Raw genomic sequence first — 25,627 nt, 5'->3', positions numbered from 1 at the left:
TACTTAAATTAGTTAAATCTGTCTTCATAATTCAGCTGGTCTCTCACGCTGACACCCACACACTCACACACACACATATTCACACACACAAACCCATCTGTAAACTGGGTAAAAACAACAGAATTTGTAAACTTCAATGCATGGGGACCCGGAGGAGATGGTTGGGCGCTCGGTTTGGCTCGATTCGGTTGAGACGGGGGGTGAAGCTGTAAATTACTGACAGCCGGTAAAAACAATTACTTTTTTACAGTCCAAACATGTATGAAAAGACCCAACATGAACACTGTCAGCGGATTACCTGATCACTATATCCAAATGATCTAAACAGCATTTATATAGGAACGATTCAGTCCCAAGCTTTTTGATCCATATAAACGGTCTATCACTATATTTACGCTGTATTTGTCCATTTCTCTTTTAAAGTGCAACATTCTGCATCTACTTTTCTTGACAGTCGCCATGAGGCTTGTCAATGCTGACACGTAACAGCTACTTATGTGTTTTGTTCACCCTGACTGTGACCTGACAGCCGTACCGCCAGAAGGACATGTTATTCTACTATTTTATGTTATTTTCTTATATCGCTGAAAAAATTAACTGCTGTCATGGGATTTTATTGTGTATCTCTCAGTTGCTTTCCTGTATTTATAAATTGCCTCACTGGTTGGATCAAACCATCTCTTGGCCTGGAGACCAGACGCCTCCCCGCCCCTGATTTACAGTCTATGTTTGCCAACCAGTCTTTGTGGATGGTTTTGAGGAGCACACACCGTCCTCAAGATGTTTAAAAATGCAATTTGGCACAAGCCCTTCGGGATATTGCTCAGCTCTTGTTCTAACCTCTTATATGAGCAGTTAAGATGGAGGGCGGGTAAGAGCCTGAAGTTACACGGGACGATAGAGGAAGGGACTGGAGTGATAGCAGATGAGGGAGAGGCAGTTTAAAAGATGGATGACAAGGGGAAGCATGATGAAGAGTGATGAGTTCAAGTCGAGGGCTTCAGTTTTTTTTTCCTTTTGGAATACGCCTGTGGTGTCTTCAGGTGCAGGTCGAAAAATACTACACGTTAAGCTCCTCTGCAGATAAAAACACATGCTCGACAGTAAAATCGGACAGAAAAATGTAAGTTCACACTCACTCACACACACACACACACACACACACACACACACACACACACAGAGCAGTGCTCATTAGTTCGGCTAGCTAGCATAGCACACACTCTCAAAGTGCTTTGTGAAGCGACTGGCCAATTATCTGTGTGCAAAGCAAACCAGTGAACCCTCTTAGCTGGCCACCAATTACAGTTCAATCTGATATGGCCTACAGCGGCTCCCCTCCCTGAGCTGTCTCACACACACGCACACACACACACACACACACACACACACACACACACACACACACACACCCACACACAGACACACAGAGAGAGAGGGGGGGGGGGGGGGGGCGGGGGGCGGGGGTTGAGTGACTGACAAGAGCCACGGCCAATTAGAGCCAAGGGAGCGTGTCATTAACCTCACCCTGGTGGTCAGACCTTTAAACAAAGCCGTGTTGGACACCTGGCCTTAAATTTGAATCAATGAGATTAGTTGGACGGGAGGGGCCGTCTTATACCCTCCCTGGCAACTCATAAAGAGGAGACATGTCGGACACTTGCCCTTAAATTTTGAGCAATTACAGGACCCCGGGCAAGACACTCAGTGGAGCCTGGAGGGTCTTTTTTGTCTTCTTTTTCTTTTCTTTTCATTTTTTTTGGAAGAACCATCACCTCGGGAGTAAACACCCCCCACACTTCAGTATTCCCTCAGCTTCCTCTACTCTATCACAGACAGGCTCTTGGGAACCGAAGTCCCAAATTACAGTCATTAATCTCCTTAAGGCACATCCTGTGAACAAACATGTCTCATAAGCTGTGTGTGCACATTTGCTGTAATAACTGCAGATTCAAAAGAAACAAACAATTTCTGTGGTAATGTTCGGGACACTCGTCAGTGAAGCACAGCCTTGAGAAGGTTTTTTTTTTCTTTTTTTTTTTAAGTGGAAGTGTTTGTTTTCGAACGCTTAAGGCTGGTACGATGTTATGTGAGGTCACCAGTTGCTCTCCGGGGGTTGGATTATAGTTCGATAGTGGCTTGGCACGCCCTGACCGGGGCGGCGCTCGCTTGTTGTTGTTTGTGTGAAATCCAAGGCACCTTGGGAGTTTTGCCGGAGAGGAATGATAGCACACTGTCAATCTTTGCTCCACCCTGGAAGCCCCCCAGAGAAAACGCTTACAGGATTCCTGTGTGACGGAGGATAGTAGTTACAGTGTGTGTAGTGTTTGGTAGAAATTGTCATAGTTCCAATTCAATCATGTAAGAAAAGGGATGAGTGAGCCGGGGTTTTGTGGTGCCGGTTTATGGTTCCACAGCGAGGCTGAAATAGATGTATGACTGTCTTTTCATTTATTCATGTGTTTATTAATATTTTAGTTGCAGCATGGCTTCGGTTCCCTGTGCATAATTGTGACCAGTTTGGCCTCCTGAGAACAACTGATGTATTTAAATGAGGCAGCAGAGAGCAACACCTACACTTAATATCATAATATCATAGTCTTAACATACAGGAAGGCTTCTTGATTGGTCGTTATAAAACAGTTACTTCCTCAGATAACATTCACAGAGAATATATAATTACCCACTGAATTGTGACATAGCAGTTCATTATTATAAATATGCTAATCACCTCTCAAACTGATACTTACTGTGTTGCTTAGCAACCTTGTTGTTTAGCTATCTCGGTTTATTGTTTAATTAAAGAATAACATTGAATTATCATTTATGACTGTATTCATAAGGCTTTCAAATTAGCTTTCTTTGTCCCTTGAATTTAATTCTCAGTGCTCACCATCCTGTAATGACTAACAGCAAAACCTCTCATAACTTATCAAAGAAATAACACATGTGATTTTATAATCAAACAGCCACGGGTTATTTTGCAGATTGAGAATCCATGCAACTGTGTGAATGAAATGCAGATGAGTGAACGAATGAAGCACATTAATATTGACTGTGTTGTCTTTATACCTGCACAGGTAAAGCCAATGTGAATGTCCAGTGGGACGAGGACTCTGCTGAGAGTTTCCCATTAAAACCAGTGAGAATAGGGTTCGTCTTGGTGGTCCACGGACGAGCCGCTCGCCAGTTTCAACGCCTCTTCAAAGCCATCTACCACACCTCGCACTACTACTACATACACGTTGATCAGGTGAGACACAGTGAGCAAACGGGACCTGCTTCTAGACCTGCACTGATCTCCGGTTAATCTCCTGAAATTGTCCAGAGGGGCTGTATGTGAGAACCCAAATGTCTGAGTGAGAGGCTCCGGACGTTTTCCGGGAGTTTTTCCTGCCAGCGCCCTAGTAAAAACTAGTGAAAAGGACAGAATGAGCACTTGTTAGAACACAGCAGGAGATATTCTGAAGGATCCACCACGAGAGGGTGGGCGCTTTAATCATGTTTCTAACATGTGAGAGGTGCAAAACTGAAAAGACAAGAAGAATACAAAACAATAGAAGACACTGTTAAAGATGTCAACTTAAAAAAGACAACAACATTTTTGAGCTTTTGGTGATAAGTGCAGACGCCAGTGTTGCTGTAGACAAAAAGATTTGATCTCTGCAGTGGAATTAATTTGTCAGTCCCGCTGCCTGCCTGCTGCACCACCCCTCACCGCTGAACGCTCCAGAAGGTTGTTGTTGTGAGTGCATCTGACCAGAGAATCTCCTGCTGTGTTCCTCATATGTGGGAAGGCAAACTCTGGAGAACGTCAAGACCCCGATGTGTGGACATTCAGAGTTCATGTTGAAAACACCTATGAGGTCCTCACTTATATGAAGCCAGTCAGGCTCTTTTAAATTTGGTCTTTGATTGATTTAAAGTAATTCCATTTATTTGTTTTTCAATCACATTAACTTTTGAAATACAATCTCCTGATGTCCCACAGAATATGAATCAATGTTTGGTCACTTTCATTCATCACTTTTCATTTCAGCGCTCCAACTTCCTGCACAGGCAGGTGCAGGCCTTGGCTGCACAGTATCCCAATGTAAGGGTGACACCGTGGCGCATGGCCACCATCTGGGGCGGTGCCAGCCTGCTGACCATGTATCTCCGCAGCATGGCTGACCTGCTGGCCATGAGGGACTGGAACTGGGATTTCTTCATCAACCTCAGTGCTGCGGATTATCCCATCAGGTAACAGAGCAGCATGTTGCACCACAGTAAAGAGTAGAGGGGTAGGGCCTGAGGGGAAAGCAGAATTTCTCCAAGAATTTTAAGTGTCCATTAAAGGTAACAAATCTTTGGATTGGACGTGGTTCTCTCTTTAAAAATGCAGCCGCACTTCATGTACAACAATAGTGGACAGCTCTCAGCCAATAAGGGAGAAATTCAATACACACAGGTCCAAGCTCCTGTGGTTAACTGTGAGCTTTAAATACAGAGTCACTCCAAACCAAACAGATCAATGAAGTAGAATCTCGGCATTTCTCAATCGCTATTCGTTCACATCTTCTCTTCCAAGCCCCTGCTTCCTTCCTTGCTTGCACTGCATTGAACTGGTTACATGATGAACTGATTACAGTTTAATTGCCCCGGGTCAATATCTATTGACTTTCGAGGTCTGTTGTGTACTGTACGGTCCGAAAAGTCATCTCTCCTTTTCCAAAACATCCCTTTGAAGAGGCTGTAAAAGGTCATTAAAAGCCACAAAGTCTACTTGAACTGGACATGTAGCATGGAAACAGGAGGAGAAATTTCATGAGTTGAACAGTTTTTTTTTATGTGAGTTTATAGTCCTCTGGGAGTTCAGGGTCTGCTGGGTTTTTGATGTAGCTCTGCAGCAGCCAATTAAAATCCCCCTATTAAGGAGAGAGTTATCTCTCCTGCACAGCCAGATGTCCACCAGTTGAATTTAGACAAGCTGTAATAGCCACTGGCGAAAAGGAAGCTGGATCTGATGTCTCCACAGCTGGAGCAAGGATGCAGGGCCAAATGCGGATGTTGTGCGTGGACGGGTTCAGTCTTGTTGTGTTTAGCCGTTTTCAACATTTCGATAAACGCTGCTGACATGTTGTCTGCGCACGTGCCCGCTTTCCTGCACCGGTGTGTGCACGGCTGAGTTGAGTGTGTCTCAGCACTTGTCTGTGTACATGCGTGCATATCTATCCTGTTGGTGTGTCTGTCAGCGCATGATTAAGGGTATTTGCGAGTGCATGCGGACACAGACACTGTTTCCTTCCCATCTTTTGCCTCCTCATTTGCATGAGGGCGATGTTGTTGAGAAAAGGGCTGACAGTGGAGGTTTTAAGCCCCATCTGTTGGGAAACGAAACGATTGATGGAGCGAAGGAGGGAGCCGAGAGGCAGAAATGACAGGGAGAGAGACGCGGCAGTGAGAATAAACAGTTAGGGAAGGGGAACGACAGGGAACTGCATGTTTTGAAGACATGCAATATGAAAAAATTTAAATTGCACACTTGTATCTTTGCTTAGCAAGTGCATTTGTAACCACAGCTTGGATTTGACCGAGTCTGCACCCTGCATATTTTACTGAATTGAACTTGAGAATCTGGCGGGCGCGGGTTCAAGCCCTTGTAAGAGTGTCCTCGAGCAAGAGGCTGAAACCCAATCAGCTGACAATCCTCTCTGGTGTCTTTGGAAAAAGGATCAAGTGAAAAGAGACCTTCTCCCCCCAACAAATAAACACATCAGCATTACATCATCATTATGAAGTCACTACAGCGCAGTAAAACATGTTGGCATAAGCACGGGCATCACTTTCGAAAAAGGTTTTCATTACAAGCATTACTTATACTGATCCTATTACATTTATCCAACTGAAACTGCCCAACCTGCTCCGTAATGTCCTTACATTACACAGGCTTGGCCCAAATGGCACTCGTCATGGTGCGGTCAGGAATGCGGGGGGCTCCCCTGCCCCGCGCTGCCCTGACTACTGCTGTTGTTATCAGTGGGACTGGAGACGAGCATTATTTCCCCTCTAATTCCCTGATAATGTCTGTCCTGCCGCATGGATGGCTCTCAAAGGCAAATCCAGAGCCCCTCACACCAGCAGAGGGTCTGTGTGTCCACGGGGAGATATACTGTGTGTGTGTGTGTGTCCAGAGAGAGGCCAAAGGATGAGTTACGCGCTTGCTTTGCCAGAGAGTACAACGCTCTTTCCCAGCTTTTATCTACAGTCTCCTTGCTTTTACCTCTTTTTTTTTTCTTTAAAGCCCCTTTCATAGACTTTATAGCAGCTTTTAAGAAGTCGGAGCTCTGTGAGACAATGAGTGGCTGCAGGCGCCATATCTCCTAATCTCTTCCACTTTGTCATCTGCATCAGGGGAAAGTGTTCTTTTTTTTTTATATCTTAGCTCTGTTCCATGACTGATAGGTGCCATTTCCTGCAGTAAAAAAAAAAAAAATCTTTATAGCACTTTAGAACTGAGCCAAACCATTTGAAAACATAAAAAAAGAAAATTCCAAAGTTACTGAACTTTTTGAAGGTTTTTCGAGGGCCAGAATAACAACTGTATGATCCATCTCTCCTCTGTTTGAGTGTGAGTTCATAACCTGACAGCCAGAGTGTTCAGAGATTCCCCACTGGGATGGTATATTAAAAGTCCTCGTTATAAAAAGGGCAGATTATGAATTTAACAGTAAGACCATGGAAGTGTAACAGTGGCATAATGATGATGTTTAATTGGCTATGATATTGAAAAGGTGCACATTTTGGTATGGGAGGCGGAGTGGAGACTCACAGCAGTGTGTGTGTGTGTGTGTGTGTGTGTGAGTGTGACTGTGAGACAGAGCAGCCACAGGGCTGACAGTAAGCAAATTAGACCCAGTGGATGGGGTGACCACTCAGGTGGCAAATGTGGAGCTTGACATGAATTCCCCTTGCGCTATGTGTGTGTGCGTATGAGTGTGCGTGCCTGTCTCTGTGCATGTAGCGTATATTGTATTGTCAGTGTGCGTACTAGCAGATACACAGCATGCGAGCGTGTGTGTGGGAAGTAGAGACAGAGAGGGCTGTGATGTGTCTGTACAGCACATCATCAGTTAGGCTTTATGGCTCAGGACCTCCTAAGATAAGCCCCCCAGGCTGTGAAATTGCTCCTTCAAGAGAAAATGACATTAATATGCGCTTGTCCCTCCCCCCACTGATCCTTGAGCTTTTTACCAGAGCCTCGCTGCTCTTTCAGAAAGCCAAGCCAAGCCGTCATGAAAAGCTCCACCACAGATGAAATGTTAGAGCCATTGACTAGGGCAGAGCCTGCAGAGCAAAGCTTTTAGCCTGTCTGGCCCGCATGTGAGGAAGTAGACTGCTCCACAATGTAAGAGCAGCGTGAAGTCATTCATCAAATCCACAGATAGCACAATCTTTTGAATGATCCTAAATAGTTTGAACAGTCTGCAGGGGCTAAGGGGCTGACACCGAGAGCAGCCAGGGGCTGTAATTGATTGGAAGTGACCCCAAAAACTTTAATGTTGGAGCTTGACTGTGTAGAATGATGTATGCAGACGATAATAGGCAGTTTTATCACTTATCGGATGATAGTTTCTCTCCTTCAGTGTGAGTTTAACACTTGTGACACTTGCGTATGAGCAGGATTGTGTCACATCACAGCTCGTCTGGAAGGAAATTAACAGGCAACTAACACATGCATCATGTGATAATGTGAAACCTCCAGTGCAAATACACTGAGAACAGACTTTACAGTTAAGTGGGAGATGTCGGAACCAGAAGGGGCTGAGCGAATCAATGCTGCGTACTGCTCCAAATTTAAATATAAACATAATACATACAAAATGAATGTGTGAGGGTCAGTGTTAATATGGTGGCTGTGACCATCAACAAATCAATGTATGAGAAACACTGAGAAGTTCTTTCAGTTCAGTATGAAACTGTAGCGGATCAGATGATGTCAGCTGAGGGGGTGGTCTTCCCCTCCTGGGAGGGTGTGTGTGGGTGTGTGTGGATGGATTGACAGTGAGTGAGTGATTGTCATTGGTGCACAGACACAAGTACAGAGTCCTGTTCACTCTGAACCAGTGAGGAGATCACAGACAAAAACAAAAAAGTAACTTTTTGAAGCTCTGAGAAAGTTTTACAGAAATAAATCTGGCTTAAACATTCATAAAACTAAGAGTAAAAACAACCTTGTTTACAGTTCTGGGTGTGTAAGAGTGCTGCAGTCATTTATAATGGTGGTCAACAGGGAAAAAGCTTTTTGTGCCAGTGGGGAATTTTTCAGAGCACATCCAGGTGAACACTGGGGGAAAACAGCAGCAAGTCTGAGTGGAGGTGCCGTATCCAGCGCTCCTGTATCCACTGTGTTGTTATGGAGGGTATTTATATCAAATCATTACAATATCGCTTGGGAGACCAAAATGACTTACATAGCATTATTATTATTATTTACATCTGTTGACCTAAAATCTTACCCCGCAGCAAATCAGCATAAAATCATATGATCAAAGAGTAAAAAAAATCAGTTATATAAGATAAAAGAAGTCATTAAAGGTCAATCAAGAAACTGTAGAAAAATGCAAATAGGAAAAAGCAGAAACTGTAAAAAAAGAAAATCTGGAAAGTTTCTCCAATAAAAGTGTTTTCCGAGGGGACTGAAAGGACCTCACTTACTCATGCAGCCACATTTCCTCAGGCGGGTGGTTCCAGAGCCTCGGGGCCCTGACTGAAAACTCTCTGTCCTCTTTAGTTTTGAGCCGTGTCCCTGCAAGAGATGAGAGACCTCTGCCTGAGGTTTCCCAACCATGTCTTGGTTTATATGGTACCGAAAGGTCATAACTGTAACTGGGTGAAAATGCCATGTGAAACGTAAAAGTTAACAGTGAACTCAATTCTAAAACATTGAACATGGAAGTCAGTGAAGCTAAACCAGGAGTGATGTGATGTGTCTATAGGTTCTGGACACCTGAGCTCTGCACAGTCTGGAATTGAGTGATTTTGGTCTAATATTAAAACAGACAGTTCAGTAGAGTACACACCTCCACCAAGGCCCAACAGTCCCCTTATTAAAATTCATTAGATCCAGATTTTTATTTGGATTTGCACCAAATTTCCCACACTCATAGATATCTATCCTCTGAAAAACGAACCTTTTTGCAAAGTTTTAGATTTCAAGAAAAAATCACGGATGCCCCTCCTGATCCTGGTCTTCACAACATTTTTATTGGTTCTCCTCTTAGTCATGCGCCCCCCAAAAAATATTCACGAAAATCAGTAGTAGTAGTTTTTTGCTTAATCCTGCTAGGACAAAAACAGAACTTTCTTAACAGAGGTTATAATCAAGGCATGAATAAATAAAAGCATGCAACATGGCCTCTGTGTCTTTATCAGTAAGAGAATAAACATTTTTTTAAACATTATTTACACAATATATATCTAAGATGATGAAAACCTGATTGGATCAGCTTGGTGGTGAGATGTTCAAAATTTAGATGAATATGAGGCAGACAAGGAACGGCAGTAATGAATATTAATTTATTCCCTTTAGTTGAAAACAAAGCACCAGCTATGCTAGCCTTACACTGGCCAAAGGTCGGAGTTGGGTTTATATGATGGTTGATGTACATGATGCTGCACTTAGCTGCTAAAATCCCAGATGTTTCCCTGTGGAGTTGGTGGAGATCAAAAACGGAGCTAAAAGAGAGTTATATCGTTGGCCAGTGACAAAACTCCAGATTAATGATAATGTTAAATGGTGATGATATGTCAGTGCCCCCTGGTTTCACTGCCCTCAAGTGGCAGAGGAGATCATTGTTGTATGGTCACAGTAACAGTAAAATTAATTTGCATAATTTAGCCCCAAAAGTCACATTGTTTCCTTTAGCATGGACAGATAATATCAAGGTTGTGCCTCTAGCTTATTCTAACCCTGTGTGTCCCCGTCAAAGCTAAGTCTATCTCTTCCATTTCAGGACCAATAACCAGCTGGTGGCCTTCCTGTCCAAATACAGAGACATGAACTTCATCAAGTCACATGGCCGGGACAACGCCAGGTGAGATGCAACTATTTCGTACAATTAATTTGAAAGTTTTACTTCACCCCTAAGTTTTGACTGAGGTGCCTCTCCTTGGAAATTTAGGAAATACATTTTAAATGCGGTGTTGGGAGGCGTGGCTAAGACACGCCTATCCCCCACCCACCTTACACACACACACACACACATCGTAAATGCACACACACACATACCAATTAGCTCACCACCCACCCCTGACTAAAGGGTGTTAACCTTATCAAATATAAACAAATCTCATGATGTAGAGACGTCAAGCTACGTAAGCATTGGCCCCGAAAGGTCCAAGATGGTTTGAAACACTAGGTGGCGTTATGAGCCATGTTCAACCCATGTATGTAGATCCTTTATAAATGTAGTAATAAATGTAATATTAATACCAGCATTGTGTTTACTCAAAGAACAGAATAGTTTACAGCTCAAAACACGTTTTGTTGTGTATCATTACTTGAATCTCCCCACAACATCGCTGCCTTATTGTTTCTCTATGATAAATTGTATTTCTGTGACACTCACACACACACACACACGGAGTAAACTCCTGCTCCCATGGCGTGGTCACCGAATCATGACACCATTAGCTGCCATCTGTGGCTTCATTAATTCACCTTCTTGGTGGGGTTAGTTAGCGAGGTCACCGCCAGAACGTCCATCTCTGCTGCAACCCTCTGCTTCCTGCCTTGTCACGCCACCGGTGGAAAACCAGTCACCACCGCCACCGACTCTGAGAGCAAAAATACTCAAGAACACGTGAAGAAGAGGGAAAAGAAAAAGATCCAGCATGGATGCATGAGTCAGCGTGACTCAGCTTTATGTTTGCAGTCACAGTTTTTATTCAGTGCTGTATGATGGAGTGGGTTTCGTGCCTGATTTAATTTTATATTAACAACAGCAATGAGCTTGATAATCGACCAGTATATGCTTATGTTTGCATAAAACAAATAAAAATGTGTAAGAGAATAAACATCCTCTATGTATGTGTGTGTGTGTGAGAGCTCCTGTGAAGCACAAGGTCAGTACATCAACAGTGTTTGTCACCCATCGGATAACAGAGGGAACATTTTGACCTGGGTGGCCTGAATTTGACTCCCTGTCTCTAACACTCGATACGTTCACAGGAGTAACACCTTCATTATGTATGCAGGGTGTCGCTCGTCTTACTGTGGATAAACTCGTCTCGTGACAAGTGTGAGCAACGTATCTGTCGAGTCATTTAAGGCCGCACACGAAACGGCTGATTCTCCACATCCACACAAAAGAATTTCCATTTAGGGAAAGTAACGAAAAAAAGCAAAGAAAGCTGCTGATACAGACCACTTATCTCTTAGATTTTGTTTATTTTTCACTATTAATTCATTAACTATGTGTATATTTAGTTGTCAGTCGCTGATACAACTCTACGTTTATGTGTGTTTATCAGGTTTATCCGTAAGCAGGGTCTGGATCGTCTGTTCTTCGAGTGCGACACCCACATGTGGCGGCTGGGCGATCGTAAAATCCCAGACGGCATCTCGGTGGACGGCGGCTCCGACTGGTTCCTGCTCAACCGCATGTTCGTGGAATATGTCATGAACTCCAAGGACGACCTGGTCACCAACATGAAGCGATTCTACGCCTACACACTGCTGCCTGCCGAGGTAAGACAGGAGAACACATGGTGATTGAACAAAGGTTCCCCCTTCTCGTTTTTCTCCATAAAACAGACGCACACACACACACACACACTTGTCTGTGTCTGTATCTGTGTGTGTGTGTGTGTCAAGTGTTTCTTAACCTGTGACTGACAAGTGAGCACTGCTCTGCTATAGAAGCCGTAGACACTGTTGTCTTTTGGTGTCTGTGTTAGATGTTCAGGGGAAGAAGAAGAAGTCGGAGGCCGACATTAATCATAAAGTGAGGTGAAGGTGTAAAGGCTGACTTGGAAAATTGGATGTTTATCATGAGCTGCTGTGAAACTCCATTCTCTGCTCCAAATCTATTTTAGTGTGTGGGTTCTGGCGGCGTAACATAAATGAAAAAATAAAAGGAATACAATTTTCTAATTTTCTTTCTTCGTCTCTCTGTCTCTGCTTCCTCCCTCCCGGTTTCACCTCGCTCTCCCAATCCCATTCTGTGTCCCGCTTCCCAGTCGTTTTTCCACACGGTGCTGGAGAACAGCGCCTACTGTGACAGCATGGTGGACAACAACCTGCGCATCACCAACTGGAACCGTAAACTGGGCTGTAAGTGCCAGTACAAGCACATCGTGGACTGGTGTGGATGCTCCCCGAATGATTTCAAGCCTGCAGACTTCCACCGCTTCCAGGTGAGGATAACACACAACTGTAATGTGGACACATTCACTTCATCAATATTGAGTTATAGCTGTGAGGGGGACCCCTTCTCACATTACAGATGTTCATAGCTGCTGATACTTTTGTCCTTTAGGGTTTTGTAGTACAGTAATGGAGTATTTTTACTTTGTGGTACTAGCAATTCTTCTGCTTTCACCTCTGCATATGTCATGATTTTAACAAACTATTATAAAATTACATTTGGTGATAACAGTTGAGCAGCATCGGCAATTGGTGACTCAAAACTACCATCTGATGAATAACCAATGTGCATGTCCACAGAGACATGTTTTAGATTCTAAAACATGTGGACGTTCTTTCTCTGTGTCACAGCTTGGACCAAAAACGTCTTTCTCACTTATGTCCAAAATCTCACTTTTAGCAGTTTGATAAAAACAGGCCCTGGGCTTTAAAGCTCCTCTGGATCAAAGGTCTTAACTTCAACTAGATGTCCATCAGAGACACACCCGGTAAACCCGATATCAAAATGAAAAGCATACATCGTTTTGGAGGATGTTTGCTGCACACACACCTCAGTGCATCATGGGAAATCTTCTGCAGTAATCTCTAAATTCTCTGCCCTCCAGGTTTGTCCTCTCACCCTCAGCATCCAGCCTGTTCCCTCAGCTTTCACAATCACTACGCGCAAAATTATGTCTCTATTAGTGTGACCCTGAACGGGAAAAATAAAATTAATAGTAATTAGATCCTGCCTGCCTTGGGTATAAAGGGGAGAAGAGGGTTAGTTAGCTTTTCAAAATGAAAGTGAGTGATTGGCAGTGACTCCGAGACCCCCAGAGAATGTCGGTATCGCTGTTTGACTTTTAATGGGATCCTACAAAGTAAAAGCTACGAGACGAATCGAAAACATTCTGCCACAGTTAAAGACCCTCTCGGTGCTGTGACTCACTTGGTCTCTCCCGTCCCTCAAATACCAGTCCAAGCTGCTGCCCTGACCTCAGTCCTCTCTCCGCCGGACCTGTCTGCCATCTGTCTCGCCTCGGTCTCTGGCTGTTCAGCGCCAGCACATTACCACAGGTCCTTGGCAGGGCTGCAGGGTCTGTCTGGCACCCTGGTACCAGTGAAGACCAACCCTGGGAACAAAGCAGCCTTTCCAGAAAGCAGCCAGGCCCCCGGTATTTATAGGATTTAATATCCCTTTGAGAGCGCCATCTAAGTTTCCCTTTGAACATTAGCAGAGGGGGAGATACAGACAATTACAGTGGGCTGGGATTTGGTTTGCAGATGAGAGGAATAATTCAAGGTACAACTGTTGAGTTGCCCCACGTGGTGAGGTGCGCTCACCGGGGGGGGGGGGGTCCTTCTGGAGAGACTGAGAGAGAGTGGTGCTTTTTGTCTCAGTGCATCATTGTTTAGTAATGTGTTTAAGGATGAGGTGCCTTTGGGAAGTGCGTCGGAAAGACAGGCTGTGACAGGTCGGTGCTTTCAGACGACGGGTCAGAACGAACAGTATCCGGGAGCGTGTATACACTTAAACCCCCTCCTCCTCGTTTCATTTGATATCTTGGGCCAATCGCGGCAGACTGATGCATCGTCTGGTGCCGTGTGAAGGAGCACCAACATCCCACAGTTGCCAGTTTCAGCCTGAGAAAATGGCAAAGTCTCAGAAATGTGCCACAGCTTCGTTTTTTTGTTGTTTTTTTTAGCAGATAGCACCAGGGCGTTTGGTGCTGGGTAACTATCTGTAAACAGTTTTGTCACTGCGACTGAGAAGATGTCTTTGTGTTTAAGCCAAGCTGCGGAGGCGGCAGATTTCATGATGCACCATCAACCACACGAGCAACGGTGTGGCAGGGACAGAGAGGGTGAGACAGAGATGGAGAGGTGGAGGGGGAAACACACATACACATACACACACACACACACACACACACACACACACACACACACACACACACACACACACACACACACACACACACACACACACACTGTACAAAGAACTGTGAGGAGAGAAATGATGAATGGAGGGAAAAATACAGGAAAGGGCCGGTGTTAGAATCAGCCTCTGATGTGAGGCATCTTCTTTCTTCGTCTATCACCTCTAACTGTGTCTATAATTCCTGTGATCAAACCGTTTTTCCTGATCAACCGCAGCCAATAGCACTTCATCAATACTTCCATTGATAAAGCAATAACCTTTAAAGACCTCTCCTGCTACATCAATTGTTTTCTCCGCAAATTTTCCTCGGCAGCTCCTCATTTCTTCCTTTGACTCTCTGCTCTGGATCTGAAAGAGAAATAGATAAATAGCTCAGAAAAGAAACAGTGTCTTTTCTCCCTCCCATGAGACGTGGGTATTTAAGTTGGGTGGTTTCCTTGTTAATTATCAATTATAGTCAGGGCATTGTGTTCACTGGAATACATTTTAATTGACTCACAGGAACCACAGAGAGCATTGGTTCCAAAACTTTGAGTCTTGTGAATCCTTGAAATGAAGCAATGTTTAATTGTGACTTCTAGTAAACAAAGGTCAGCACATCCAGACTTGATAAACACAAGGTGCTGAACAGAAGTGACGGAAACCAAGAAGACAGGAATGATAAACTTGTAGGTAACGTTTCTGAAGAAGGGCCTGTGCCCGAAACATCACTTCACTGGGAGGTTAAATAAAAAAAGGTTTATGAGCGCATCAACTGGCGTGTGGAAATTCTCTCCTTATGATCCTTGTGACTTCTTATCATAGATTGCATACATTCTGTTGCCATTGGAATATGTTTTGGTGTCGACTGTGGCCTCGGTCGACCAGGGCCTTTCCGTGTAGAGGTTTGCATGTTCTCTGCCGGGTTCTCTCTGGGTACTCCGGGTTCTTTCAACCTGGGTGTACCCCGCCTCTCGTCCGATGCCAGCTGGGATTAGCTGCAGCTCCCCTCGCTACCCTGCAGGGACAAGCGGGATATGTAATAGATATCAGAAGTCCCAAGGTTGGGAACCCCTGACAGAGACCTCCTACATATGGACCATTTTAATTTAAAGTGCATAACAATGAATTCACCTTATCTGCTTATTTTATCTGCTGCATTTTATCTACTCTACCTTCTGTCGTCACATTCTCTCTCCTCTGCCCACACGTCACTTTCACACACATCTCACACATCACATGGTTCCCCCCTGTCATCCTGGCACAAAACCACGACTCAATTTTCTCCTTTTTTTCTTTTTTATCTCACCCTTCCCTACTTTGCCGTTCCCCTGCCTCCTTCTGCAGCAAACTGTGCGACCCACCTTCTTCGCCAGGAAGTTTGAAGCCAGCGTGAACCAGGAGATAGTGAACCAGCTGGACACCTACCTGTTTGGACCATTTCCCCAGGGAATGCAATCGCTAAACTCGTACTGGGAGAACGTGTACGACGAGCCAGATGGCGTGGCCAGCCTGTCAGACACACAGCTCACGTACTTCCACTCCTTCTCTCGCCTGGGCCTGGCCAGGGCTGCCGCCTCGCTACAGGGTAACCCAAAGGATCACAGCTGCAGGTAAACACAGGCAGATTCACCTGTGCAAATACTCTTTGTCTACTTTTCTACATCTGCGCGCACATCATCAGACACCTACCTGCACCTAAATGCACAGGTGCACCTCACTTTGATCGTACTCTCAAAAGCTGCACATGTTGGAGCGAGAAACCACAAAATGTATTAAAGCCTTTTGAGTCTCTGCTGTCTGTCTATGTCTGGGATCATATGTCATGGAAATAGGATAACAATGAATAGTGCCAAATAGCAGCAGAGAACTCTGGGTAATGCTTTTCATTTTGTAACGTGATATCTTCCTCTGTCAGTTTATCCCTGAGATAATGAGGCTATGTAGGTCATAGCACTGAAAGCTGTCCCTTCATGCCAGCGTATGATTAGTGGCGATGTATGAATTCCTGAGTGCTGTTAACATGGGTGGTTCAAATGAAAAGGGAACACCACACTATAGCCAAACGGAACATTTCAGCTCCCTGTACTTCAGTGAGGGTTTTCATCAACATATGTTTTCAGTAGCATCTGGTGCAGGAGCATTTAAGTCTCGCTTGCCATTAGTTTATTTGCACGTTGATGAAGCCCAGTGATTAAAAAAGCTGTGACAAATTAAATCTGCTGATTCAAAACACAGAGCAGGAGATGCAAACTGCTTGTTAGTGTGACACGAATCTCCATGCATCTCATAGAAAGGCACCTCAAAACAAAGGATAAAGCAGAGAGACACGACAGGAAAGAATAAAAACATTAATATGACATTATTCTTAATGATGGCAACAGACATTAAGACTTTTACCCTCTTGAGAGAGGATATGGCAATTTAAATAAAACAAAGAATGAAGGAAAACAGTTTGAACGCTATATGAAGACACCCTGTTCTGAGCTGCTTTACATTTTGTTAGTGGTCATCCAAGCTGCCAATTCCTATTGGTCTACTCGGGAAATGTTCACAAATCCTCAGATTGACCGACCAATCTGGACTCCGGACATTCTCGTGAATATTCTCCTGAGTTTTTCCTGCCTGCCCCCTAGTGAAATGTCCGGAGAATGTCCGAGTGAGCTCATTGGAGAAAACAGCAGGAAAATCACAAAGATTCACAGCGAGTGAGTGGCTGTTTAGATGACCTCTTTTATAACTCGTCAAACGCAAAAAAAAAAAAAAAACTAATAAAGTTATATATATATTTAATCATTGGTGCTTATCACCAAAAGCTCTTGAATCTCTTAAAGAGTCTCTCAAAGAGATTCAAGAGCTTTTGGTGATAGGCACCAAGGATTTGTTATAAGCAAAAACGTCCTGTTCCGCCTCCTGCATGCTCTACTCGGGCGCCGCCCCTCGCCTGAACGCTCTGGACATTTTCCTGTTGTTATGAACATGTGTGACTTGGACACTCTCCTGCTGCATTCTTCATGTGTAAAAGGCAAACTCCAGGAAAATGTCCAAACAATTTCCCAGAGTTCATGTCTGAAAACAGCTTCACAGTTGTAGAGGAGGAGGAGGCGACATAAAGCTATCATCGAGGGTCATCGGAGATGGTTTTCTCCCTGTAAGTGTTAGTGGGGCACCTAGTGATTAGTACCCCACCACCCCTGCTGCATTGTGGGTGTTCTGTCCTGTGGGTAAAGCCAAGCAGAGAAAGGAAACATGTTTCCATCTGTCAAACCTCAAAACCATCTCTCCACTACAGCTGTTTCTACTCATACGCCGCATCTGTTAAAAAAAGAGAGTGAGAGCAGACCATGGGAAAGGAGGCTACATGTACGGGTGCGTTTGTGAATACGAGTGTATGAGTGTATTTGTGTATTTGACAGAACGCTGGGGTCTCCGCATTTCTGTCATTGCCAGGAAATGAGCCAGTGAGGAAAAGCATTTCCAAACAAACCTTACAAACAAGCCAGTCTTCTAACGTTTACATGTAACTGTTTTAAGTTGGCTGAGAGGCCGAAGGTCACTGAGCAAGGAAATTGAAAATGTGTGCGTGTGTGTGTGTCTGTGTGTATATAGTCTAAGTTTTGTATGTGTGAGTGTTTAGGCAGTTGACTCAAGAATGAACCTGTTGATGCGTCTGTGCATTCATGTGTGTGTGTTTGTGTGTGTGTGTTGCTTCCTTGTAACATATACACAATGACTGAAGTGTCGCCTGATGTGTGGGAGTTGTCTTTAGGCCCTTGGGTGAATTTCAGGTCGTGTCAGAAGTTTTCTTAAGCAAACTGCAAATCAAAATGCCGTCTGTAAGGTGTGTGAATGTGTTTCCCATGAAAACTGTTACTGATAGTGTTTTACTGAGTCTAAAGTCTTTAATTGCATTTTAATCATGGTGGAGTCAATTGAACACAAACTTGATACAGGACTAAACTGCAAATTCAAATTCATAAATCTTAACAATAAATGAGTGTCAGGTAAGAATAAACCTGTAAACTTACCCAACATTGGCACATTTTACATCTTTTGTAAAATTAGATTCCAAAGTTTTTAAACAAATGTCTAAATTCTCGAATATGGGGGTTTAATGTTTTTCTTCGTCACTCGTAATTTCAGAATTTATCGTAATATTTTGGTAATTGTAATGTTGGTCCGACAAAATAAGACATTATAAAACCTAATTTTACTTAAACTGTATTCTGTTCTAAACGGAAAATCTATTAATAATTAATTAAGTAATTATCAGTGGGAAACCTAACTACCATTACATCTGAGTCCCACACAAGTGCCCTTATTTTCCAAACAGTATTTACCTGTCCATCTTTGAGAACCAGGTTTTTCTAACATCACTTATTGCTGCTCTGTAGTTATTACAACACACAGAATCAGACCAGGTACTAGTCCTACTTGGTCTATGATGTCATATGGTCATAAATTGATCACTGTAGCATTACTGGGTGGAGGCCATCAATAATACACTGTTTCTTTTAATGCTCTGTGTAATATACAGACATGGCAATAATCTTAAATGTACAATAAGACAAGTGTATGATTTGGTCACAGAGCTGCAGTGAGACATTGTTCAGAACAAAGAGGAGAAATAAAAGCTAAAATGAGTCTACGAGTTTCTATTTATTCAGCCGCAGTCTGGTTTATAGGCCTAATAATTAAATATACGATGTGTGTGGTGCGACTGCACAGGGCCTGTCTGCCTGGAGCGTTCTTATTTTTGTTTTATTGATCCGAAATTTTACTGATGAAGCCGAGTAATTAAATCCAATCAAGTGTTTGCTTTTAAGACTAAAGCGAGTCACAGCAGATGAGTCTCTCATTTGGCAAGTCCCGTTCTTGTGTCTCAAGCCTGTATGTGTGTGTGTGTCTGTTTGTTTGATTGGATCAACGGTCTCCTCTCGTCTATATTATGCTTGATGCACTTATTGTAAGTCGCTTTGGATAAAAGCGTCAGCTAAATGAAATGTAATGTAATGTAATACATTACTTTTAAAAATATATAAAAACAATGGGAAAGTAATGCAGTGTAAAAGCCAAGTTGACTGGAAAGAACGTAAAAGTGAGTAAAAGTGAAAAATACCTGAAAATAAATCACTTAAGTATAGTACAGATACACAAAAAATATACTTAAGGACAGTAAGTCAGTAAATGTACTTTGTTACATCCCATCAGTGCTTTTTGTCTAAGAGGTGTGGATGATCACTTGGAGGGCATGTTCTTTGCAGACCGCATTAGTTTTAGCTAGGTGCTGTTAATAAACTAACAAGTGTGGCTAAGTGTATTTTGCATGCTTGTAGCATTCAGATGTGCTCCCAACAGATGGATGGATCAGCCTGAGAGTGAGACGGGAGTAGAAGAGAGGAAAAGGCCATAGAGAGGGATTTGGCTCTTTAAGAAATCCTCTGTGACTGGACTGGAAGAGACTGTGGAGTAAAAGCTTGAATGGAGCTTCTGTGCCGGCTACGCCTTGGCCCCCTTTTCACTGCGTCTCATACTGGCATCAACACCACGTCTCTTTTGGGAAAGACAGGGCAGGGGGGAAGGAGAGCCGAGGGACGAGGCACAGAAAGCAGGATGAAAGGAGGAGAGGGGCAAAGAGGGGGAGGCAGATGGGGGAACAGAGAGGAGAAAGAGAAAGAGGCATCAGGGGAGGAGTGAGTGTGCACCGCTATCCTTTTGGGTGTAAATATTTGCTGTTCTGCTTGTCAGGGTAGCATTTACTAGGACGGGTTGACTCTTGGTCCTGTAGTAGAATACTGATGAGGCCATGAGCACTAGGGAGGCAGCGCGCACGTGTGTGTGTGTGTGTGTAAATAGGAGGAATGAAGACGGGTGTAAGGAATCATAAGAGACGGAGGATGAGAAATCTGGGTGAGAGGGGGGGGTGCAGAGAGCAGCTGTGCAGTGTTCCCCAGCAGTGCCCACCCTCCACTCTTTTTAGTTTTTCCAGAAGTCACTCTGGCCGGCCGCCCCGAGGGCCGGCCCTCTGCCACGTACGAGTCGACACACAAACAGAACAACAGACTAATCAGAGGGGCAAGACCTTCATTTGGCTTCAGCTGACTGGATGACCCAGTTCAACTTTGTTCAGCAGACTTGTAATGTGTGTGTGTGTGTGTGTGTGTGTGTGTGTGTGTGTGTGTGTGTGTGTGTGTGTGTGTTCAGAGCTCTGACTAATCTGAATCTGCTGCCAACGCACCCTGTGACTGTTCTGTAATATTCTGTCGCGCGCAGATTGCTGTGGTCTCGACCGTCTTGTGTCCTCTCTAACCGTCCCTTCTACTTCACAACCACAGCAACTGCTGCGGCAACCGTCACATTGTTGAGCAATCATTAGTGTGGAAGAAGTTTATTTACTTACTCAGAAGGATTCAAAGGTACCCAAGCTTTAATTAGGTATTCACCAACCCATTACTTATCTTTTATCTACTGTAATAGTGTGTGTAAGCATACAAATAATTAAAATCACCCTTTACCCAAGCGTACATGCAAGTAACGTTTAAAGGGAATCATCAGTATGGTCAACGCACGTCTTTGAACAATTGGTTTTCTGTTAAAGGTCACTGAATTAATGTCCAGCGTGTCACACACAGAACACATCGACTCCCCACTAACCTTCACTGCGAGCATAAATTAGCATCCGTCCACATTAGCATGTCCAAGGCCGCCCCATCCAGAAAGTAACCAGAGGAATCTCGATATTCTTCTCCTCTTACAGCGTTGGCGCTGAAAAGTGGCACAGCAGGTAGATGGGCCGCTATCAGGTTTGCTAATGGATTCCCACTCTCTCCATGCTCTGCCAGGTACTTCCCCATGGGCCACCCGGTGTCGGTGCATCTCTACTTTCAGTCGGACCAGTTTCAGGGCTACCTGGTCAAGCACCACGCCACCAACCTGGCCACGAGCAAGCTGGAGACCATGGAGACCTGGGTGGCGCCCAAGAAGAACTTCAAGCTGAGCACCCCTGCGAGCAGCACGTTCAGCAGGTTGCAGTTAGCGGAGGTGAGTCAGCATATTTGCCCGCCTGGTATCACATGTATTTTTCATTTCCATTTAAGTCACTGGTTTGGCACGAGCCACAAAACATCGGTCAGCGGTTGCCAGTGTCAGGAAATGAGCTCCATTAAAATCCTAAGCACCACACAGGAAAAACACAGCTATTCAGCATGTAATTAGAGGTGAGATATACAGCTCATTGCCATGGTGAACTCATATTCATTGCTATGGCGACCTTGCCAAGACTCATAGCGCTGCATCTCCCCACATTTAAAATTGTGCCTGTAATGGCCTTGTAAAATGTAAATTGATTGAATTCATCTAAGTTTATAGGGATGAGCGCATCCTGTGCTGCTTATTTGTTGTTTCCTAATAGAACGTCTTCTCACCTTCACACTGGAATGCTTCCCTTGATTGTCTTGTTATGTTAATCTGTGTTTCTGTTTACCACAAGGCCTGTTTAGGATACAGCCACTCGGCTGTGATGTGACAGCCACCGAGTGTCTTCTTAAAAAGGACAAAATTAACTGAGTGAATGTAAATTGACCTTTTTCTCTGGTTTATCATGCACAGCTTTGTCGGAGGCAGAAATGCCAAACGATTTGTGAATGGATTTGTTTGCTTTGTTTGAGCCTTTGGATCACAGTCACACACCTTGACCCTGTTCGACCTTTTCTAACAGTCTCAGAGTAAACTCAAAAGGCATCCAGATTCCACGTAGTCCTCTGAGGCTACATCCATACTAGTCAACTTTGCTACGGATTTTAGTTTGCAAACTTTAGTGCTGCGTTTTAGTCTGGATGGGCAGAAACGGAGATGTTTGTAAACGATGAGGTAGACGATCACAACTGCCTGCTGATTGATGATTCGTCAGGCCCCTCTAAAATGACCCCTTAGGGAGAAAACAGCCTGCATAAGCCTCCGCTACCGGTGTAGAACGCAACATGGATAATCCTTTACAAGCACTGTTTATCCTGTTATCTTTGCTAACAACTGTCGCGCAGTCGAATTTTGCATTTTACAATGATACAACTAATTACATGTGTGGGAGACGAGCTGTTATTTGAGCAATATGCAAAAATGTCCATGTCTAGCTGTGTTTTCTTCCTGTTTACGCCGTCACACGCACACCCAGTGTACATGAGTGGTGATGTGGAATGCGCTTTCAGGCATGTTGGTATGGACGGTTAGTTTGATAACGCTGCTTTCAAAAGAAAACTTAGTAGTATGGATGTACCCTGAGCTCTGTGCGCCGAGCCTATGAAACCATGAGTGACAGAGAAACGATGTGAGCCGTGGCCTTTATCTGGATGCTCAGCCCAAGGAAGCGTTCGCTGTGTCGAGCTGTGTAATGGCTGTCAGTCAGTCAGTCTGTCCATCTGTCAGTCCAAACGAGAGCAGAAAGAGCTTAAGTTAGGCAGCGCGGCGTAGCTGTAACAGCTCCGTGCTTTTTGTCAATTTAGCAGATATGACCCGTTACATTAAAGCTATATGCTGGAGTTTGGTAGATAAACCATATGGTCGGCTTAACAATGTGTTTCCTGTCCTCCTTGAGATATAAAGGAAGACAGATACGTCTTTCTCTTCCCTCCACTGCTGCCTCCCAGCTGCCTTTATAGGCCCTTTTACAGCTTGATTTAGTGTAGGACCACTTACAGCTGGCACTGTTAAAATTAGTATTTCACCTCAAGTCAGATTTGACATTGAGAAGTATATTATGCTGCGTTGAATACATCTTAAACAGTAGAATGACTGGCTTTGACTGATGGTTTAGTCCTTGCTCTACCACATATACACAAGCACATCATGGTAGAGGATGTATAGAGGGAGACAACAACAGCTGACATTATGATTTAATCCAATAAAACAACTTCACAAATTAAAACCTCAAACATTACAAAAGAGTGGAATCAAAATTTGTCTAAAAATGTAGCATGAGACAAATAGCTGTTTTACATTTAATAGTTAAAGATATTCTGTAATTGTGTCAAGCATTTAAAATGTCAACTGTATATCATCCCATGGTCCAGATCCAACCGATGAGACAACTTCTTAATACTCCCCCATGTTTAGACTTTATTTGTAAAATCTGTATATTTTCGCTGCGTCTTTTATAAACAACTAATGATTTCCCCTCTCTTAAAAATCTGAAGTCAAAAAATGTTCTAGTTATTTGACATATTTTATCAACTTACGTAAAACATACTGACACCTACGTGTTTTCTTATGAACTTAAAAAGTTGGATTGACCTAGCATGGACAGTTTCAGGAGAGCTGCTTCCTGTTCCACCTGCATCAGAAGGTTCCTGTTTGGAATCCAATTTTAAAGCAACGACATGTTCTGCTCCGCGTTGGAGTGCACGTAGTCAAAATGTATTGCTGGAAGAAAAGACACTGGAGTTTTTATGAGTGACCCCCAACCCCCCCCCCCCCAACAGAAAACTACTTGGCTATTGAAGCCTCTAAATATGATTTGAGACCCCTACGAAATCATTTAATCTTTTTCTAATATGAAAATAGACCTCTTTACCTGCTAGCTAACAAATTGTAGAGTACTGACAGACATGCTAACTAGTGATCTTAGTCATATCAACAGTTTAACGGAATTGTTTGACAAAACATAATGTTAATATTACTTTAAAGTTTGTACAGTCGATAAGAAGGTACTGCAAGCAGCCAGTTTGCTTAGTATAGATTCAAAATTTAAAATGCAGGAAACAGTGGTTTGTAACAACCTATAGAACCAAAATGTGTTCATTTTCCCACGTGTTGATTTTTACTGGCAGAACAAAAGAAGAGTGAGTGTAAGTAGAAAGACATTTTTTGACAGGCTAGCTGCTGCTGGCTGTCGATATGAGGATTTATTCCCCAAATCCTATACTTGCTTTATACTATTCTTATTTTATCTTATTGTCAAACTGTCTTTTTTGGTCTGTATTGATGCATCTAACAACTCTCAGCTTGCAGCTTCGACTACATGGTTTCGTCTTCTTTTGAACACATTATATCCTTGCTTCCTTCATCCATGGCTCCACAGTGTATCTTTATTAGGTGGCATCCATCCGTCTGACCCATAATCCCTCAGTAGTGTAAATGATGCCCTGGGGAGTCTTCTGCTGCGTCTGGTGAACACCTGGGTTTTATTAGCCCCCTCACAAAAAGTGCCACTAATAAGTCTCTGTACAGAGCTTCAAGGGACATTTGTGCCCTGTGGTTTTAATCAGGGTCAGATGCAGACTGGGACTGTCCACGCCACTGCCTGATCAAACTGACCTGTCTTATTGGACGTGTCAGACTTTCGGCGCCGGCAAGCCGATGACGTAGACGAATGAAAGGTTTGCAAGGTCGCGGTGTCAGAAGGAAGAAATGGAAAAGAGATGGGTTATGAGATGGGAGCATTTTATGTTCTCTATAATGTCAGACAGGGAATTGAGCAGTGGACGAAACAAGGAATATGAGTAAACGACATGATGAGGCAGTGTTGAAGAAAAATGGGTAGAGGCCACAATGACGTTGGCAGATCAGCATTAGTTCCACAAAACCGTGTTCTTCTAAGTATAGCTATAAGCAAAAGAAGGTCATAAGCCTCAGACTTGGTGAGTGCCTTCAAGGCTTGATTGAGTATTGGTCTTAAGCTAAAGCTTATTGGGTCGCGGCGGCGGCGGCGGCGAGGGACAGGTTGAGTGTGGAGGTCATCGTAAGCAATAGGCAGAGGCTGAAATGGGCCAGAAGTTAATCCCTGTTTGACCCACTTTCGTACTGGAAGAAAGAATTTCTTGCTTCTCTATGCTTCCATTGTCACCCATAGATATACCTCAGATTTAATCACCAAGAGAGTGTCAAACTTTGGGAATGTAGTTAAAATGTTCCAGCAAACTTTTAGCCAACATGAAAACAATGCTGCGGACAATTTTTGTGTGGGCATTAGGACCCCGAGCTCTGCATACGATATAGAATAGGTCAATGTATAGCATTTCAAACTTTTTGGGTCGGAATATAACTGTCCTCTGTCCAGTATTTCCGTAGGCACCAGGGTTGGGATCGAGCATCGGTCAACAAATTGTGCGTAATGAACCTTATTAACCTATGTGTCCATAGCATACAGTATGTATGTATTGGTGCAGACAGAGGAGAGCCTGTGGACGTTGCCCACTTGTCTGGCCTGAAACTGTTTTAAATAGTGAAACTTGCATTTTGCCAAATAATCTACGGGCAAGAACAGGAAGCCGGTCTCGGGGGGGTCATCTCATACCCACAGCATGTGAACACTGTCAAAATCTCCC

At 43.7% G+C, this 25,627-nt stretch overlaps 1 protein-coding gene across 1 annotated transcript in view; it reads left to right on the top strand.

The window, feature by feature from the left end:
- The window catches only part of xylt1 (xylosyltransferase I), an 83,455-nt gene that overhangs the window by 48,261 nt on the left and 9,567 nt on the right, over window positions 1-25,627 (top strand). The window contains exons 3-9 of the mRNA XM_034588285.1: window positions 3,081-3,253; window positions 4,040-4,242; window positions 9,996-10,076; window positions 11,515-11,731; window positions 12,223-12,399; window positions 15,657-15,922; window positions 21,152-21,350. Coding sequence (XP_034444176.1) covers window positions 3,081-3,253; window positions 4,040-4,242; window positions 9,996-10,076; window positions 11,515-11,731; window positions 12,223-12,399; window positions 15,657-15,922; window positions 21,152-21,350 — 1,316 coding nt within the window. The remainder of the gene's footprint in view (window positions 1-3,080; window positions 3,254-4,039; window positions 4,243-9,995; window positions 10,077-11,514; window positions 11,732-12,222; window positions 12,400-15,656; window positions 15,923-21,151; window positions 21,351-25,627) is intronic.

The sequence above is a fragment of the Hippoglossus hippoglossus genome, chromosome 1 (genome assembly GCF_009819705.1).
Source record: "Hippoglossus hippoglossus isolate fHipHip1 chromosome 1, fHipHip1.pri, whole genome shotgun sequence".
NCBI classification, from domain to species: Eukaryota; Metazoa; Chordata; class Actinopteri; order Pleuronectiformes; family Pleuronectidae; genus Hippoglossus; species Hippoglossus hippoglossus.
This window is presented reverse-complemented; position numbering and strand designations above follow the sequence as displayed.